General features: G+C 40.9%; 1 protein-coding gene across 1 annotated transcript in view; it reads right to left on the bottom strand.

The window, feature by feature from the left end:
• Positions 1-874: 874 nt before the first annotated feature.
• LOC306830186 (saccharopine dehydrogenase-like oxidoreductase) overlaps positions 875-17,815 on the bottom strand; it is a 38,256-nt gene continuing 21,315 nt past the window's right edge. Inside the window, exons 10-21 of the mRNA XM_079353484.1 lie at positions 16,512-16,656; positions 8,347-8,459; positions 7,663-7,743; positions 7,419-7,548; positions 7,167-7,216; positions 6,638-6,768; positions 5,881-5,998; positions 4,194-4,313; positions 3,671-3,727; positions 2,576-2,687; positions 2,249-2,327; positions 875-2,092 (exon numbers count right to left, since the gene is read on the bottom strand). Coding sequence (XP_079209610.1) covers positions 1,999-2,092; positions 2,249-2,327; positions 2,576-2,687; positions 3,671-3,727; positions 4,194-4,313; positions 5,881-5,998; positions 6,638-6,768; positions 7,167-7,216; positions 7,419-7,548; positions 7,663-7,743; positions 8,347-8,459; positions 16,512-16,656 — 1,230 coding nt within the window. The 3' untranslated portion in view covers positions 875-1,998. The remainder of the gene's footprint in view (positions 2,093-2,248; positions 2,328-2,575; positions 2,688-3,670; positions 3,728-4,193; positions 4,314-5,880; positions 5,999-6,637; positions 6,769-7,166; positions 7,217-7,418; positions 7,549-7,662; positions 7,744-8,346; positions 8,460-16,511; positions 16,657-17,815) is intronic.

Genomic DNA, 17,815 nt, shown 5'->3' with positions numbered 1-17,815 from the left:
CCTGCTGCACAGAGGGAAACCACTGCAACATTTCCCCCTTTCTCTCCATTCTTATACACTAGGACAAGGTTATCATCCTCACCCATCCCTCCAGCAGCTACTCATCACACTGAATTTAGGCCCCTTTTTTTTTTAGGAAAATAACCCACTGAAATCTGCCGTTGGCAGACTTTGCTTTTTACTGCACACAAAATCAGCTTTCAGTTTGTGTATTTATGTTTCGTCAGCGAGGTTTTATGTGAGTGGTGGTGACAGCTGGGGGAGGGCGGCAGATGAGACAGAGAGACTAACAATAACTCACATCGAGGAGAAACAGTGAAAGCAGACAATTGCTGCAAGCTCTTTTAAAACACAACATCCACAGACGCAGAGATGTCTGTTATGTTATATCAAATGCTCTGTGATGGAGTCCCTTTTTTAGTACAGGCTAAAGAGGTGCACCCGCATTTTTTTTTTTTTAAGGCTGTGCAACGTGTCTGTCTGCACCCTGAAAGGCACCAAATGACCTCTACTGTCACGCCTGCACACATTTGTCAGCAACGAGCAGCAGTGGAAACACTGACACCTGGTGGCAGAAAAGAGTTGAGCACAGTATTTTGCATGTGGTTTATTTCATGTAGATCTGTTGCGTTGAGCTAAAACAAAAACAATGGATTAGAACCACAGACTGTAAATATTAAGATTACAAGCAGACAGTCTTTACGAAGGTATCTGTAAGGTAAATATTCAAACAGCTTTTTGACAAACTGTCGTCTTTTGTGATTGCTTGACCAGTTATTTAAATCACAGAAGAAGTCCTCGTTTGATTTCTCTAAAGAGTCGATCTAAGGGGCGTTCAAACAGGAACTTAGTAAATAACTAATGCAGCCAAACGTCATTAAAAAAGGTTTTATTTTATATTATTATTGACAACGAAAGACTGACCACAACCAAATACATTACTCATTCTGTCAGTACATAAAAACTCTGCTATCAGTCTTCTGAGTCATTTGGGTCCTATGAAGGATGAACATTATCTGGATGGTTTTGAAGCTGATTCAAACTCTCAAGAACAGCTGTCGATGTCGTCGTTGATGACGATACATTGACTTGAAAAAGTGCTCTGCCTCTCTGCACTTCCTGTCAGTACCTCTGTTCCATCGGACCTCAAACTTCCTTGCTTGAGTCTTACTGGCTCGCAGATGTTTATTGCTTTGGAAAAAAAGGGGCTTCTAAATTAATTGTAGAGTTTGATTTAAATCAAAAATGCATCTTTTAATTTTTCCGAGGTCATTTCCCAAAGGCGTGCGTTATTTAGTTGTGCTGTAAATAGTGCAAACAAATATTGCGTGTTCCTGATCATGTCTAAATTTCTTTCATCATGCTCATATAAACATTTACTATAAAGGCTCTTCTTTTACTACACTATGTATTATATTACCAGATTTCCACTTTGACATAAAATCCTTTTATTTAGAAAGTTTCTCTGTAACAGTAACTATCTGAGGGCATTTACCTGTAAGAAAGGTATTTCAGTTTTGTGTACAGATAAAAACACAGACACATTATTTAAAATACACTTGATCATGTTATTCCCATAATAATGTGTCCCTATTATGTCCACAAACCCCACAATTATGGGAAAAGTCCATCCTCTCCATCTTTTGCCTGCTCCACTTTTCAGAAAGTGTTTGCTCAAACAGGCTGCTTGGACCAACCACAAGGCGCTCCTGTTTGATTCCATGTTAACGTATAAGTTTGCTTGCTAAGTGTCTCAATCAGATAGATGTTTTACAAGATGTAAAGCTGCTGCATCAATTTGAGATATCATAAAGATGATTTTTTTTTATAAAGATGATTCCTCTTTTTAGCTAAGTGCACTTTGAGAGGAAGCCAAATAATGTTGTTGTTGACAATAAGTGCATTCTATTATATTCTATTTGTTTCACCGGATCATGACCATCTTTAGTTGATATTAGTGTTTTAACTTTACAGTGGTTACTGTTAAATCCTTCTGTGCTAGTTTTTGACTGAGAACTTAAGGTTGTGGTTACTGAGGCGCTCGATGAGACTGGTTTTAAAGAAGGCAGCTCCCGGGGTGTAGACGCCTCCCCTGTTGACAACAAAACAGAGAAGGAGAGGGCTCTTTGAGTATGACAGTATAGGTGGATTTAGAGGAATGAAAAAAGAAAAAAAAAAGAAAAACGTGTATTGAAGAGGTGGATGAACTAAAATGAGCACAAGCAAAACATCCACAGACTGAACCAACCTTCTGGGGAGAGAGTGCAGCTCATTCAGCAGGGTTACAGCAGCTTGTACCATAGCAGAAGCTGTTATGAGATATCCATCTGTAAAGCAACACACGAAACAGCTGCATGAAGCTGCATGGTTGGTGCTTCTCTGTGCCTTTGTATGGCCCCACAGGGACAAACAAAGTTCTTTGAATTGAATTAACAACATCTAGAGGTACCCATCTTGTTTAGTGCAGAGTACACCCAGGTAAGTGAGGAGGGTATACACGCTCATTGTACAGCCTACAGTACATAGGGTATACCCACTTCTTAATCCCCTGAGCTACACATGGTAGCAGTTTTACCTGCCCCGATGACCTGAGTGCAGATCTTAGCATTTGGTCGACCCTGTGTGGGATCTGAACCCTCCGAGTAGCCTTCCCCATAAAAAGTCATGCTGAGACAGGTGTCTTCTATCTATGAGAGAGGAGAATGAAGGATGAAGAGAAAACACATTATTACAATATTACACAGCATATATTTACAAACTGAACCGTACAAACTAATTAAACAAGCTCATGTAGGTCCTACACAGACCCAGCACACTAAAGTTGTCATGTTTGTTAGAAGCTCTAACAATGAAAGAGAAGGGTCAAATCCATGATGTGTGGTATCCAGGGGTGTGTCCAGACACACACACACACCATTGTTTTTTTTAACCCTTTCTAGCACTACTAATGATTTGTAAGAAACACAATTTGGCATATACATCCTTTTAGCTTAATTCCTTAGAGACTCAAAAACTAAGACGTGCAAAGTTGTGATTTTGAAAACTTAGAAAACTGCATGCAAAAAAGTTGGCTATCTCTAAGAGAGGACACGTTTATTTTTTTTAAAGACATTTTTATGGAAAGAGCTAAATATTTATTCACAATGAAAAGTACGACCATTAGCCTGTTGAAAATAGCCAGAAGTCCCGCAAAAAGCAAATAGACAATCAAAGATTTGGATTTTGGCCCCCCACCTGGACAAACCCCTGGTAGTATCAAGTTGTAATTATGTTACATGTTTAAGTGCAAAGAAAAATAACTGTGTATTAAAGACGCGTTAGAAAAAAAAAGAAGAAGCTGATGTCAGAAATCAGACACCTTTTGTAAAACTAAGAAAAGCTCGGAGTAAAATAAATACATTGTTTACATTATTACATTAAAGTCTTAAAGCTTGGTCCAAAATATTATGTTTGACTTTGTTACATTATTTATTCACAATAAAACAAGTCACATAAAAAAAAATGTTCTGAAGGGAACAGACGAGTCCAATGTGTTTATTCACCAAATTTAGTAAATTGATTGAGGAAACATATTTTTAGGGCCTTTTATGAAACAATGTAAAACGATGCGATGTAACTGCGTGTAAATATTATAAATGTGTTTATCAAACTCATACACTGATTGTTTTACCTGCTTCATGGTTGGACCAGACTTGGAGAATAAGCCGAAGGAGAACAATGATGGAAACTTTGGGAAGATAAAAAAATAACAAATAAATCTGTTAAAGATGGAAGTGTCACAACTGGGCTAACGTCACGTTAAATATTAAAACGTAAAAGTGCTGCTGCTGACTCCACGTTCTCTCCAGATGTCTATTTCTTGAAGTAGACTGATGATACATTAAGCACTGACACGGTTTCATCTTTGTTTAATTGTAACACTTCTCAGTTCATCAGCATCATGTAATATCACAGTTGTTGCTCCACTCTTCTGCTGCATTTAACATGAGTAGCTTTGGGTAAGCCTTTCAGCGGCCCGCCACATCTGACTGTGAAATTCATGCACATTTAAACGGTTCTGGAAAGTCATCTAAAAGCCTCTGCTGCATATAAATCAGCTCTGCTTCCAAGGGACTCAGATGGACTACTCTGGCCAGCAAACAACAAGTTAAAGGTTAACTTCAAGAGGTTGGGTGATAAGAGAAGGAAGCTACCGTGGTGAGGAGTTTCCTGCCCAAGCTGAACTTCACCAGAAACCAGAAAAGCACGCCGCCACAGAGGAGCTTCACGACAGAGAAGAGGCCGCCGATCCCCACGTAGGGACTGTACTGGACCTGTAGGCAGAACGTAAGAAAGGCAGACTGTGTACGATCAAAAAAGAAAATTAACGGTGACAGAGAAGGAAAGAACACGGGGATGCAGATAACAGGTGCAAGCGAGGGGGGGGGAGATGAAGAGATGCTGAAGGAGGAACTGGAAGGACATGAAAGAAGGAATATGAGATGAAAGTGATATGAGGAAAGGCATGGATAAGGAGAATTAAGGAGAGGAGATGGGGTTAGGTGGAGGTAGACATGGATGTTAAAGACAAGAGGAAAGCACAAGGGCTGGAAGAAATGCAGCATCAGATGAAGCTAGGAAGAAAGGCAACAGGGATAAAACGAGGGAAAGTGAGAGGGAGGCAAAAGAGCGGGGTGAGATGAGATGATAGGATATGTCAAAGGGAGTAATGAGCCGCAAGGAGGAAAGTGATGAATCACTACAGATGACTCATCATATTTCCACTTTGCAGGTAGATGGTGGTCTAAACACCGTAATGAGGTGGTTTCATTAAGGCTGTGTTTCTAGCTGGGATCAAAACAGCAGCAGCTGCAGGAAACGCTGACCTAGTTGCAGGTACGGCAGGGGAAATAAGGTTTTTAAAGCAGGGATGCAAATAATCAGTCAAAATGAGAAAGAGTATGTGTCATTCAATGCAGCATTTTAAACGCAGTTTCTTAGAGACACAGACGGCACAGGAGTATTAGGTGTGGGTTTTTTTTTAATCCTGGTGCATAGTCAGGCAGAGCAAAACGTTTCTAAGCATGCCCAGTTATTTACTGCCTCGAACATGGCATGCCAAATTATCGATTTCATGGGACTTTACATCCATTTATTTGGCAGCTTGTTTTTCTTAAAGGCCCAAACAATGAGATAGGATCTTAGCCACAGTGCATCATGGAGCCACGTTGAGCTCGGTGATGCCTCAGGCTTAGAAAACAGAACAAGCTGTTAAGAGAACAAAGGAGGCTCCTATCTTTGTGAAAATCAAAGCAGATGTAACGCGCAGACATCTCTTGTTCAGGCTGAAGAGGGCGCTGACCTGAGGGGACTTAATAGACTAGATGAAGTAGGGACACAACTTGACATTTGGATGTTAAAGCTTCTGTGTAATGTAAAGATAGATTTCAGTTATACAGCGTCGGCTGCGGTTGTCGGCTGCGGAGGACAGATGGTGTTTGAGAGGGTTTTTTTTTTTTGAATGAGTCCAAAGATGCCTGAGGGGAGGGTGCTCCAGAGGGTGCGGGCTGTGAAGAAGAGTGTCATTGGCAATAGAAAGGTGAAGTCTGCACACATTTTGTTACCATAATCCACAGTTCACACAGAACATGCTCAGAGCAAATACAGCTGGAGCAGCCATAACCATGACAACCAAGGGAACACTGTCAAACTGTGCATCAGAGCTCCAGGACATCCCTGACTTTCAACCTGTTTACTGATAAACACAGGTGGTGTTTCAGTAATGCTCCACATGTTGTTCGCTTCACATTAATAAAGACGAAAAGCTTTCAAACTGTTATAAGAGGAAGCAAATTCTTGTGAGAAAAAGTTACGACGGCAAACACGTTGATAAAATCTTACTGGAGACTGTTGTTCCTCATCACACAGAAAAAGCTGGCTTCTCTTGACGACAGAGCGGTCAGAACCCATAAATGGGATGGTGTACTGCTCAATCTCCTTGCTGAAAAAGAGAAAACCCCTGGACACACACACACACACACACGCACACGCACACACACACACACACACACAAAGACAAACATACCAATAAAATCAACAAAAATCAATTCATCGAATGTAAGTCTGTGAGCCAGAGAGTAAAATCTGCACACTTCAGTAATCTTGACAAACACAACTTTGTACCTTTACCAGTGCAGTGTTTCTATCCCGTAACTTTAAAGGTCCCATATTCTGCTTGTCCTGCTTTTAGATGCTCTTTATGGTGTTTTCCAGCCATCTTGTGCATGTTTAGACACATCTATGTGCAAAAAGTCAAAGTCCGCTGATACACAGCTTCTCCTACGTCCTCATGTTAGCAGTAGCTGCTGCTGCATGCACCTCGTTGAACACTGAAGTGTGATATCACACTGCGGGGATGTCACTGATCCAAGCCCATTGGCTCGTTGTAGCAAGTACAAGCTCATGCTGCTACTTTGCAATCAATCTATCCAAATCCAGCTCAAGGGTAACAGACACAAAGGTTTCAGTTAGAAAGTCCTCCTGTTGTTCACTGAAGAGACACACTGATCCCCTCTCTTCAGGAATTACTCTATCAAAAATGGTATAACTCAAAGTCAAGTGTGTTAGCCAGACAGTAATTGGTCAGTTATGGCCTTACCTCTGTTTGACTTTGGCACCCACCACAGGCAGCGGCTTGTGGCCAAACTTTTTTCTTAGCTGTCTCAGGGATTTGCTGTCTGCAAAGCCGTACACGGCAGACTGCCAAGTGGCATCATGGCCTGACGACCCCTGCAAGGATTAAGACAAACTCTTAATTCTGTCACAGTTCAGGAAACAACTATTATCACAGAGTCCTTTAGTTTCCCACTGAATAAATGTGTCTTTTCTTTTTCTAAACAAAGTCACCACTGGATGGCTTACTTAAAATAACAGGATGTGTGTTGTGTTTGGACAGAAGAAGCCAAGAGGTTGATGCACATTTTCTATAAATCACTTCATTCTGCTCCACTCTTTTTGATTTGCTTGTTTAATTGATATATTTCTCTCCTATACCTGTAGTAAAGGTCACGTCTTTCACCGTGCCTTCAAAGTAACAGCTCAAGTTTATAAATGAGAAGACAGGGCGCAGGAAGTGTAGGACTACATTTCCCACAGTGCAGTGCAGAAGCTGTAATTGTCCAAGCTACCTCGGGCCCACTGCTGATTTTCAGAAAGCTCTCCACAGCCGTCAGTGTTCCTGTAATCAGAGAAGATTTGAGATATTTAAGAATTAGAAATCAAATAATTGAACAGATTTTTCAATCAACACTCCTCCGTATTTAATCCGCTAACAAGCATTCATTCTTTGAAGTGTCAGTATTATTTACAATCGATTCTACTGATTCGGAGTTTAGGCTGAATTTATCTCCTGTAACCCAAATGTCGTTTCTGTTTTCGACCTTTAAACTGCCTCTGTGTATACACAACCCCCAGGTCTGCTGGTATGGAGTCAAAGCCACAGCTGCCAATAACATAAACTCCTTTGTCCAAGGCCTTTGTGTGGTACTCCAGCTGCATCCGCTCGAGGAACTGGAGAGGAAAGAAATCATGAGACTGTGTTAACACTCACACCATGAGGCACAGCGACAAGGCGTCATCTTTCAGTGATTCAAAAATACAACAACATCATCTTATTTCTCCTACCTGGGGCTCCCCACAGATGTCAATGTAGTGAGCTCCATTTGCTATGCAAGCTTTGACCACCGGTTCGCCATAAAATCTGTACTAAAAAAGACAAAGACGCCACAGAGAGGATCGTTTAACACAACACAGGTAGAGTATTTCTTTTTCTTCCTGAGGGTTTGAGATTAAACCTGATCCGCTATTATCATCATCAGAGTGTCAGGAGGGCTGAAAGTTTTCAAATCGCTCAACAATATCTTCTATCTTATGGACTTCCCACTGCTAAGACACTCACTGTCTTATTTAAGAGGAAGAAAGAAGATCCTATTATTAAACTGTAAGTCACTGATGTGATGGAAACTTGAGATATTTGAAATGCTTTGCACTTAATGATCTCCTTTACACAGAGCTAAAATCATCAATTAAACGTTGCACATGAAATGTCAGATGGCACACCTTGGGAGGGTTGAGGGTGGGGGAGGGGATTAGTTTGTTCTCGTTCTGTTCACTCTTTACACTGGTTAGGAGATCATGGAATAAGTGATCCACTTCACAAATACTGTGCCGTGATGTCGGGCCTGGTGAAAACGGTTCATTGTTTTTTGAATAAAAAAGGTCAAACGTTTATGTGGCTGTTAAAAAACCCTCATCAAGATCATTGTTGTCTTTTTTCTCTCCCTGAAAAGGTCTGAGCAGCATACTTACAGGTCCCACACAGTTCAGAATCACCAGGCCTTGTTGGCACATGAGTGCCAGGGACTCCTCAATAGACACATCAGCAACAATGACTTCAATGTCTGTCCTCAGCTCAGGCATGGCTGACAAAAGAGAGACAAAGACATTTTCATTCTAATAACACATATAACCAACTGATTCATGTTCATATCAGGAACAAACATATATTGTACAATGTATAGGCCAGTAACGTATTTAAGGGGAGTCAAATTAGTAACATATGTACAACTAATGTTGCTTTTATTTACACAACCTACATCTTTAAGTCTGGAGGAGAATGTAAACGCATTCAAATATCAAGCTATAGAGGAAGGGGTAAATGAGCCTGGTGTAATAATAACAGTAATAATAATAATAATAATAATACATTGTATTTATGGGTGCCTTTCAAAAAACCCAAGGACACCTTACAAGCAGGGTTAAAAACAAACAATATAAAAGATAAAAATTAAAAACTTATGTCTTTTGTCACTTCTATTGTTTTTTAAATGCTCTTGGCGCTAGAGCAAATTAACCAAAGCTAAGGCAATAAAGGATTTATTCATCCATTCATAACAAACTGACAGAAAATATCAGAAGAGAATAAAATACAGGTTTAACATGTTTAACTGGTGTCTGCATATACAAGCTGTGTGTCAGGGTTAATGTTCAAGGTGTCCTTGCAAACTTCAAACCAGCCTTTATGCAACAAAGCTTCATGATGATGTTTTTTTTCTTTTTAATGGGTTTGTCAGATAAACGTGGGTCTAATTGTACTTCTTTTTTTAAAACTTAGGTTATCTGTAAAACCACAAACACTTCAAAACAACACCACGTTAGAGTGTTTCTGGTGCCGCTCAAGTGTTTAAAGTATCCCGCCGCATTGACATGTAATCGTTAGGCTGTCAGTATTAACAAGCTGTCTCGGTTATCTCCCTGTTAGTCTGCAGCACATACACAGCCTCCCTGCAGCTTGCTTCAACACGTCCTCCAGGCGCTGTCTGCTTCTCCCGGCCACAGCCCAATTCAGACTTCCACCTCCGGACTTCTCTGCGGCGTAGCGGGCCACTTCCTCCACGACAAACTGCCCGCTGAACCCCGAGGCTCCAAAAATGATAACATGGTATGGTCTGCTAGAGGTTACAGTCGCCATAATGTTTACGTTTCACTTCAAGGTCCCGCCTGGTAACGTGAGTTCCGGGGATCTGTCTGCTGATTGGCTGGGCTGGGCACACAGGCCTATGACCTCACCGCAGTGCAGCCGTCATGTGTTATCTTTATGTTTTATGTATTAGTTAAAAGTAGGTGTTGGATTTTTCGACCGTGATGCCCGACAGTTTAGTGAAATATCAGCAAACACATACAAGGACAGTGCACTCATCAGCATATAGGAGGAACCATAGCCTACAATCAGCCTGAAATATCTGAACTTAAAATAGGCCTATGAGTAATGAGATATACATGCATGTCACACAGTTTGCTTAAATGTGTATGTAGTCTGACTGCTGCAGAATGAGGATGAGCCCTGAAGCTAATGTGGTTGCTTGGTCTGGTCTGTGGTGATTATGCACTGCCATCTACTGGTATAAAGTAGCTCACGTAGAATCAATTTCATGATGTCACAATGAATCCCATTTTAGAAGAGGTTAGCAACCCTTTTCACTTTTCGTCCACTAAGACAGTAGTTCAGTTCCCCTTGTGAACATAAACACTTTCATATATTTATGCAAACATTGGGAGGGCAGGAGGAGATCCCAAATTTGTTGAAATTTAGAAAAAAAAAAAAGTCAATAAAAAACAGGAACAAAGAAACAGGCTGATCAATTAATTTTCTTTGTAGAGTGCAGCCTTGAGTGCGTTTACTGTGCCAATCTTGAAACATTTGGCCAGCTGGTAGACTATTAACACTGTATTTAGCTCCCATAAAACAGGGCTGGTATAGGGTAGGGATTATGCTCCCTTCACATTCATTAACAAAGACCACGCCCCTTCAACAGATCAAAAACACAACAATTATGCTGCTGTCACAATTCACCATTTAAAGAGCATATTGCAGGTTAAAAAATTTTTTTAATTAATATTTTATATAGTCTGTTAATGGCTGTAAAATAAGTAGGTTATTTTTTTAATATGTTCTACAACACATAAGTGCTCTAATTTAGAGGAGAAAGTGGCTGTTTTAGCGTAGCCGTTTAGAACGCGCTTTTTTTTTCATCAACGCGTCATATGACGTAACATGAGGGAGTCCCGTTCTCTGACTCTGCTTTGATCGGCTTTATGCATGCATGTATGAATGAATGAATGAAGCCTTTATTGCCCCTGGGGGAACTTGTCTTGCACCGAGAGCATGAAACACTTTATAAACAAACATTTAGAAGGCAGCACAAAAGAATAAAAGCACAAAAAACAGGCTAAAACATGACATGATTAAAGAGGTGTAATGATACGTGGTAGTGAGTGAGAATAGACAGGAGGCCTCCCTGCAATAGTTTGTAATTTGCGCGGCGCACATTCGGGTGCATAGTGTAAGTGGCTTGATTATTCATGGTGTTTTTTGGTGAATTATTCCCACAACCTCAGAAACGATCGAACAGACACGTTGAATATGTCGGCATCAGACACAAAAGCGTTTCCTTATTAATTAAAATCTCTGGGTGTTCAACATAAAATATTATATACGCAGACAAGCTTTTAATGATTTGATCTGCTGGAATCCTCTGTTATATTCTCTAGTTTGCGCGTAATAGACACCGGACAGTCTGTATTAATATATGTAGTCATACGATTTATTATAAATCCAACTCTGCTGCAACAGAGCGTGTGCGTGTGTGTGTGTGCGTGCGTGCGTGCGTGCGTGCGTGTGTGTGCGTGCGTGCGTGCGCGTGCGTGCGTGCGTGCGTGCGCGTGCGTGCGTGTGTGTGTGTGTGTGTGTGTGTGCGTGTGCGCGCAGTGGGGAAAGAAGGAACGCGCGGTTTGGAAACAAACAGAAACACAAGCTTTACGTCTGTCGGTCCTTTATCCCATTAAAACTTTAAACTTTTTGTAGTTGCCTAATATATGTGCACGCATTAAACTGTGGAGTGTGTGCGCTGTTGTGCATGCTTGTGTGGATTACGTTCAGTGGACGTGCGCTGTGAACTCACGTCAGGAGAATCCTGCAACATACACTGTATTTTCTATAACAACGTGAGCACTGGGCTGCATCAGGAGTAAACAATAAAGACATAGTGCTGCATTTGCACAGGCCGGGAAATCGGGTTCTATGTCTCTCTCTCTCGCGCGCGCGCGCACAGCGCGGCACCGTAATACGTTGTACAGATTTGGCGTTTTTACGAGCAACTCCCATACAATGTAAAGGTGAATGATCGGCACTTGCACATCCTACAAATTGTTTTTTAATTGATTGAATGTGATTACAAACTTTACATAAGCTGATGTGTACACAGCACTCGCCCATATATGGCGAGCTGACACCTGTCACTCAGCAGGACGCCTGCTCCAGGTTTCTACACACATCACAACTTCACTTCTCTCCTGAGGCCGTTATTCCTCTAATCCTGCCTGTTTCTGCTCTCTAGCACATCTAACAGGTTCAGAATAATAAGCCAGTGGACCATTATATGTAAAGGAATACATATTTTCTTCCTATTTATTGACGGGAGTGACACTCGGATCCATGCTTTTCTATGTTAAACAGACGGGGATTCAGCGGGACTCCCTTGCGTTACGTCACAGCCGAATGCGGAAGTAAAACGCAAAGATGTGCGAAAACGTACTAAAACGTCTCCAGGAGACCCTGTGGGTTATTAATTTCTGAATTTCTTTAAAAACAGCATTGTTAACGTATTTTTCTATGATTAGTTAAATTTTGTCTTTAACCTGCAATATGCTCTTTAAGTGTAAATCATTCCTCTTTCCTCTACATTCCACAACCCTCACTGTGGCCCCGCCCCCTCACAATATTTTTTAAATTTACCACGCCCCTTGATAATCCCATACCAGTCCCTTTAACAAATCAACAGCTACCACCTCTTTGATACAAATGCTGCACCCTCTATTAAAACAAAACAAGCCCCAATCTGTGACTTAATTTAATGGTTAATATATAGGAAAAAAAATAGGAACTCATTCATTACCTTCCTTCTCATTTACAACTTTCAAGCCACACCCCTTTTTGATAGAACATATTTGTGATCACGCCGTTTTAGTAATCTCATTTGTATGTCCACTTTACAAAACACTGGCCACCACTTTTTCACAAAGTGTGAACCCTTGACCTTTCTGAATAGCCACCCTTAGTATACTGAACATTTCAGCATGGATACTAACTTCCCTGTTTTATGCAGTATGGATCGGATGCATCCAGGAAATGAATTGTATTCTATCACCCACAATGTTGTGCAAAATTGAACTTAAAATGTCACTTAAAGTGTGCCAACCATTTTTTAAATTGAATTTAAAGTCCCTTTACTGAAATCACTCCTTTTAATGAACAACAAACCGCCTCTCAGGACTCTCCAAGCCTTTTATCAGAACCCTTTCATAACACAAACCCATCGCCACGCCCCTTCAGAACTTTTATGAAAATCTCCTCCCTTTCACAAATCTCTAGCAGTAAGCCAGTGAAAAAGCACCAACCTCGTCCAATTATGTGCCCGTCACCTTCTTTAGATCACTAACCGTGCCCCTCCATGAGTCCAAGGCCTCTGTCCAAAGCAAACAGAGCTCTTGCTCTATCCAAAAAAACATGGTACTCTCCTACAAAAAAGGCAAACATTTGGCTCCTTCCCAAAATGTCAAACCTCTGATCTGCCCTGTGACAAAATGCAGTTCCTACCTCCATCAGACACAGGCAACAGGAGAGTGGACAGTCAGAAGTCAGGGAGTGAGAGAGAGTGGGGAATGACATGCAGCAAAGAAGCCTCAGGTTTGATTCAGCTTCCCGCTTTGTGGACTGTAGCCTCTGTACATGGGGCAAGCAAACTAACCACTAGGCCACCAGTGCCCCTCTGACTTTTTCATAAAATCCCAATTCCGCCTAGAGTGTCATTCAAAAATCAAATCTATCTCTATGTTGGCAGCTTACCACCTGTGGACTTTATACACATAAGAATTAAAGGAAGGGCAACCAAAAAATATAGGCCAAATATCAACCTCAATGTATGTTCTGTAAAAGTGAAATATTATATAAGATTAAAACGAGTGGGTCAGACCATGCTAAACTAAAAAGAATAATTTTGGGCCTCATATTTAATTGAAGATGGAGTTTTGCAGGATGATGACATCTAGTTTGAAGTTTAGCTATTACACTCTGATAATTTATGACCAGTTTAAATAAACAGCATTTTAAAAGCATGCATGTGACAATTACTGATATTATCAAGAGGCGAAAGTTTCAGTTTATCCCAAAAGCAACAGATTACCGAAAAAACAGACACAACAGCAGGTTTTCTTTTATGGTTTGGTATTCTCTTGTGGACACAGCTGAACATAAATATTGAAACATAAAAAGGTGGACTGCATGATGTAATATCCACGGTGAAAAGACAGGAGCAACAATCATCAATTTTCAAAACACAAACACAACTGTTGTTCCCTAACGCTGTATCAATGGACACAATCATACAAACACAGCATAACCTCTGAACACAAAATATTTAATGTCTCTCTGCCCCAATGGAGATAAAAGACGTGTCATAACTTTGCATGTTACCTGAACCTTTGTTTCCACCAAGCAGTCCGCTTTGGTTCAGTACAGTTTGGAACGGTAAAATCTGAGCTTGATTACATTTCCAAAGTAAAACCGTACCCTTACTTGTTGATGGAGGAGAGATTAGGGATGGCCGCATCAGCTACGAAACAGCGTGACATCATAGCAGTCACCACTTAAGGTCGGCTCAGTACGCTTAGTTGTCCAACAGAAGGATAGCAAAAAAAGTGGACGGTACAGACAAGTTATAAAACTTTTAACAGTGGAAATGTAAGCACATGAGAACTGTACCCAACTGAACTGAAATGGACCACTCGGTGGAAACAGGGGTTTGTTGATCAGTAAATCCTTGGGATTATCAAAAAAAGATAGAAACTAATTTCAGTTTATAGCATTTAAATAGTTGATCTTCATTTGTATTTGTTTTGATATTCTTCACCTGCTGTCATAAATAATCCATATGTAACTTCTCTCTGCATTGGGTCTAAACATCAGGATGTAGGCGTTTGCATGTCAATGGAAAATTTACATCTGCTCATAATCCAGATGTAGACAGGAAAAAAAGGATTTCGACAAACGAGTGAACATAACAGCGCTGAGCACCCAGAATTAAAACACAAGGTAAGTGCCTGAGTGTGTGGAGCTGAAGTACAGTGTGGTATACTGTTGCTCATAGAGTAAATCAGAACAAATGAAACACACTCACCCTCACCAACTTATGTGGGTGCTGAATCCTCAACCAAAAAAAATGTGTTGAAAATGTTTCAGGACAGCGCACCAAAAGCTTAAACTTCCACTTTTTTTTAACTGCTGCAGACATTATGGTCTTTCTTTTTTCAGCTGCTTCAGGCAAACTTGGACTGAAGGGCCACTCACAGGTAACACATGTCAGCAAGCTGATTAGAGGCCAGGCTGCTACAGTCCAACAGCGTCTGCAGCAATCCAAAAAAGTGGACGTTTTGATGGGCAGTCCTGAAGTACTTTGGATGCTGTTCGATCACAACTCTGAAATATTTTGCGCTCCCCAGTGGTTCACTTATATTTCAATACAAACAGCCACACTGTCCTCGCATCTATGTATACAGCAGCATCAATGACGGCTGTTTTATGATGCTGTTTGTTTCTAATTAAGCTCTTTGATAATAATATCACATACAGTTCATCTCATCTCGAGTCGCTCATATTTAGAAGGTCAGAGGAATGTCAAGAGCAACTACTTATCTCGAGGTAAACAAGAGGATCATAAAGGCTCATCTGTGAGCAGTGATTTTCAAAATATATATCTGTAGAGTCATGCTGTGTGACGTCTCTGATGAAAATGTGCAGCCCTGTAGTTCAGTTATTGAACAGAAACGGGTCAATGGAGAAAAAGTTCATGGCGACATGGACTTAAAACAACACCCACACATACGGTGCGTTCAATGACCGCTGATCTCCGTAAATATAAAAACGACAAAAACAAGAAGCCGTCTGGAAGGAAATACAAACCTATATACAGCTAAGGTTGCTACAAATGTGGGTGAATCACTGGAACACAGATCAACTCGTACGCCCGTTTAAACACACGTGACGTTAGCCCTCATGTGTGGTGTCTGCAAGCTGCAGCTTCAGATGGGAAATCGACACAGACAGTAGTAAACAAGAGGGTCTTCAAACTCTTACAACATGCAGGCTTTTAAAATCTTACAGTTTTTACTATTTGGTGTTGCTTTGAGCATTCATAAGTTATACATACATACATCTGAAACTCATAGCTCAAAAGCGTTATGCTTTATAAGCCAAAAGACCCAACAAGTCGTTGTTGATCAAATCATCGCTTTGAACACTCTGGTTGGCAGCACCAAATAAATGCCTGTACGTATGTTTGCGTTCACAGTGAAGTCAAAGTCAACTGGCGTTTCTGTCGTGCTCACAGACCCCCTCACCCTTGCTCTCTATTCTACACTGAAAAAAATCCCATCACAGGAGTGTGGGGGAGCAGATCAAGAGTTCTAAGTCCGGAGAGGAAGCCAGTGTCCAAGACCTTCAAAGAACTTCCGTATGTTCAAGAGGTAGAAGTCCACATTTTGAGCAAAGTCGGTGCAGATGTTGGAGTAAGTGTCCACCAGGGTGCAGTACAGGGCTGTCCCACCTATACTGATCACCACGGTAACCAGACACAGAAGTAGCAGGATCAGGCAGGAATCTCCACCTACCTCATCTGTGAACAAGAAATGGACAAATGTTACGTGCTGTCTTTCAGAGTCAAAATGTTGTGACAATTGTCTGTTGTATAAGTATATATATATATATATATATATATATATATATATATATGTGTGTGTGTGTCTGTGTGTGTGTGTGTGTGTGTGTGTGTGTGTGTGTGTCTGTGCAATAGCCATTTTTATTGCCTATTAATCCATTTTGGCAGAAATGTGAACATGATATTTAACTTTGTACTCTGTACCTTGCTCAATGCCGTCCTCGGGCTCACTGAAGCGAACTTTACGTTTGGAGTTCTGTTTAGTGGCAACGTCACTGGGGGGAGGAAGTCCATCCAGAGATGCTCTCCTCCTCTTCAGAATGGACACCAGACAATCTGGAGCTGAACTCTGAGGGAGAAACACAGAAACAAGAGAAATAGGAGCTAAAGATTTCCACTTGTTCTCGTTAAAATCCTGTTTTTAGAATCACTTAACCCAGAACTTGGTCAGGATGTACACAAAACACATCGCTGCCATTGGTACATAAAGTAGTGAACTTATCAAAGTAATTACTGAAAGGGCTCGAACAGGCTATATGTATGATCCTCTCTTTAAAAGATATTGTCTTTTGGGGGCCTTTTAGCTTTTATTGGATAGGACAGTCAAAGAGAATCGGATGATGTTGGGAGGAGAGAGAGGGGGGTGACATGTAGTCATGCAGATGACATTGTTCTTGCCTAAAGTAATAAAACAAAAAAGTATAAACATTGTGTTTTTGTTTTTTTAATCAGAAATCACAAGTTGATGTTTGTCTGTTTGGTGTTTTGTAACCTTAAATACTCCACATTACAATCATCAGCAGTCTCTGTCTGTGCTCTCTTTAAATAAACACCATCATGACCTTCAGTGTAAGCACAGAGCAATTGTTTGAGGTAACCAATGGATGAGCTCCAGAACCAGTCTGTGTTTAGCCCTGTATTCTAATATCAACATGACCTAAAGCCTGTCTTAAACACACTGCATCACTTAATAACTCGATGCCAAACAATCCCAGCGCTGACAACGAGCCTCACTCACATTCAGAAATATGGACAACTTAGAGTCATCAATGAACCTGATGAGAAAGTCTTTGGACTGTGGGATGAACTTGGAGTGCTCAGAGAGAGCCCAAGCATACTGCAAACTGCACACTGAAAGGCTCCTGTCCAACAGGGATTTGGACCAAGAACCTTTTCGCTGTGAGGCTAAAGTGCTGAACATGTCACCACCGTTTAGCCTAGTGCCAATACTGATGTCTAAAATAAAGATTACCAATGTCTGTTTCATAAATTCTTTTGATTTAAGACTCCCACAATGCCATTTTTGTATTATCTTTGAACATTAAAAAAAGTCAGACTTTGTTCCAACAGGTGACCTCGTCTGCCCAATACAAAAACCTCTTCTCTGAACCAGTCGTTAGGTCACTAGATGGTCCAACAGCATTAAATTGGCACGACACAACAGAAACACAGCGACTACTGACATCTGTTCACATTTCATTTGCAGATGTCTCTCAACAGGGCCAGTA

Source organism: Symphodus melops (genome assembly GCF_947650265.1).
Source record: "Symphodus melops genome assembly, chromosome: 1".
Lineage (NCBI taxonomy): Eukaryota > Metazoa > Chordata > Actinopteri > Labriformes > Labridae > Symphodus > Symphodus melops.
Note: the sequence above shows the minus strand (reverse complement) of the source record. Positions and strands in the feature narration are given on the sequence as shown.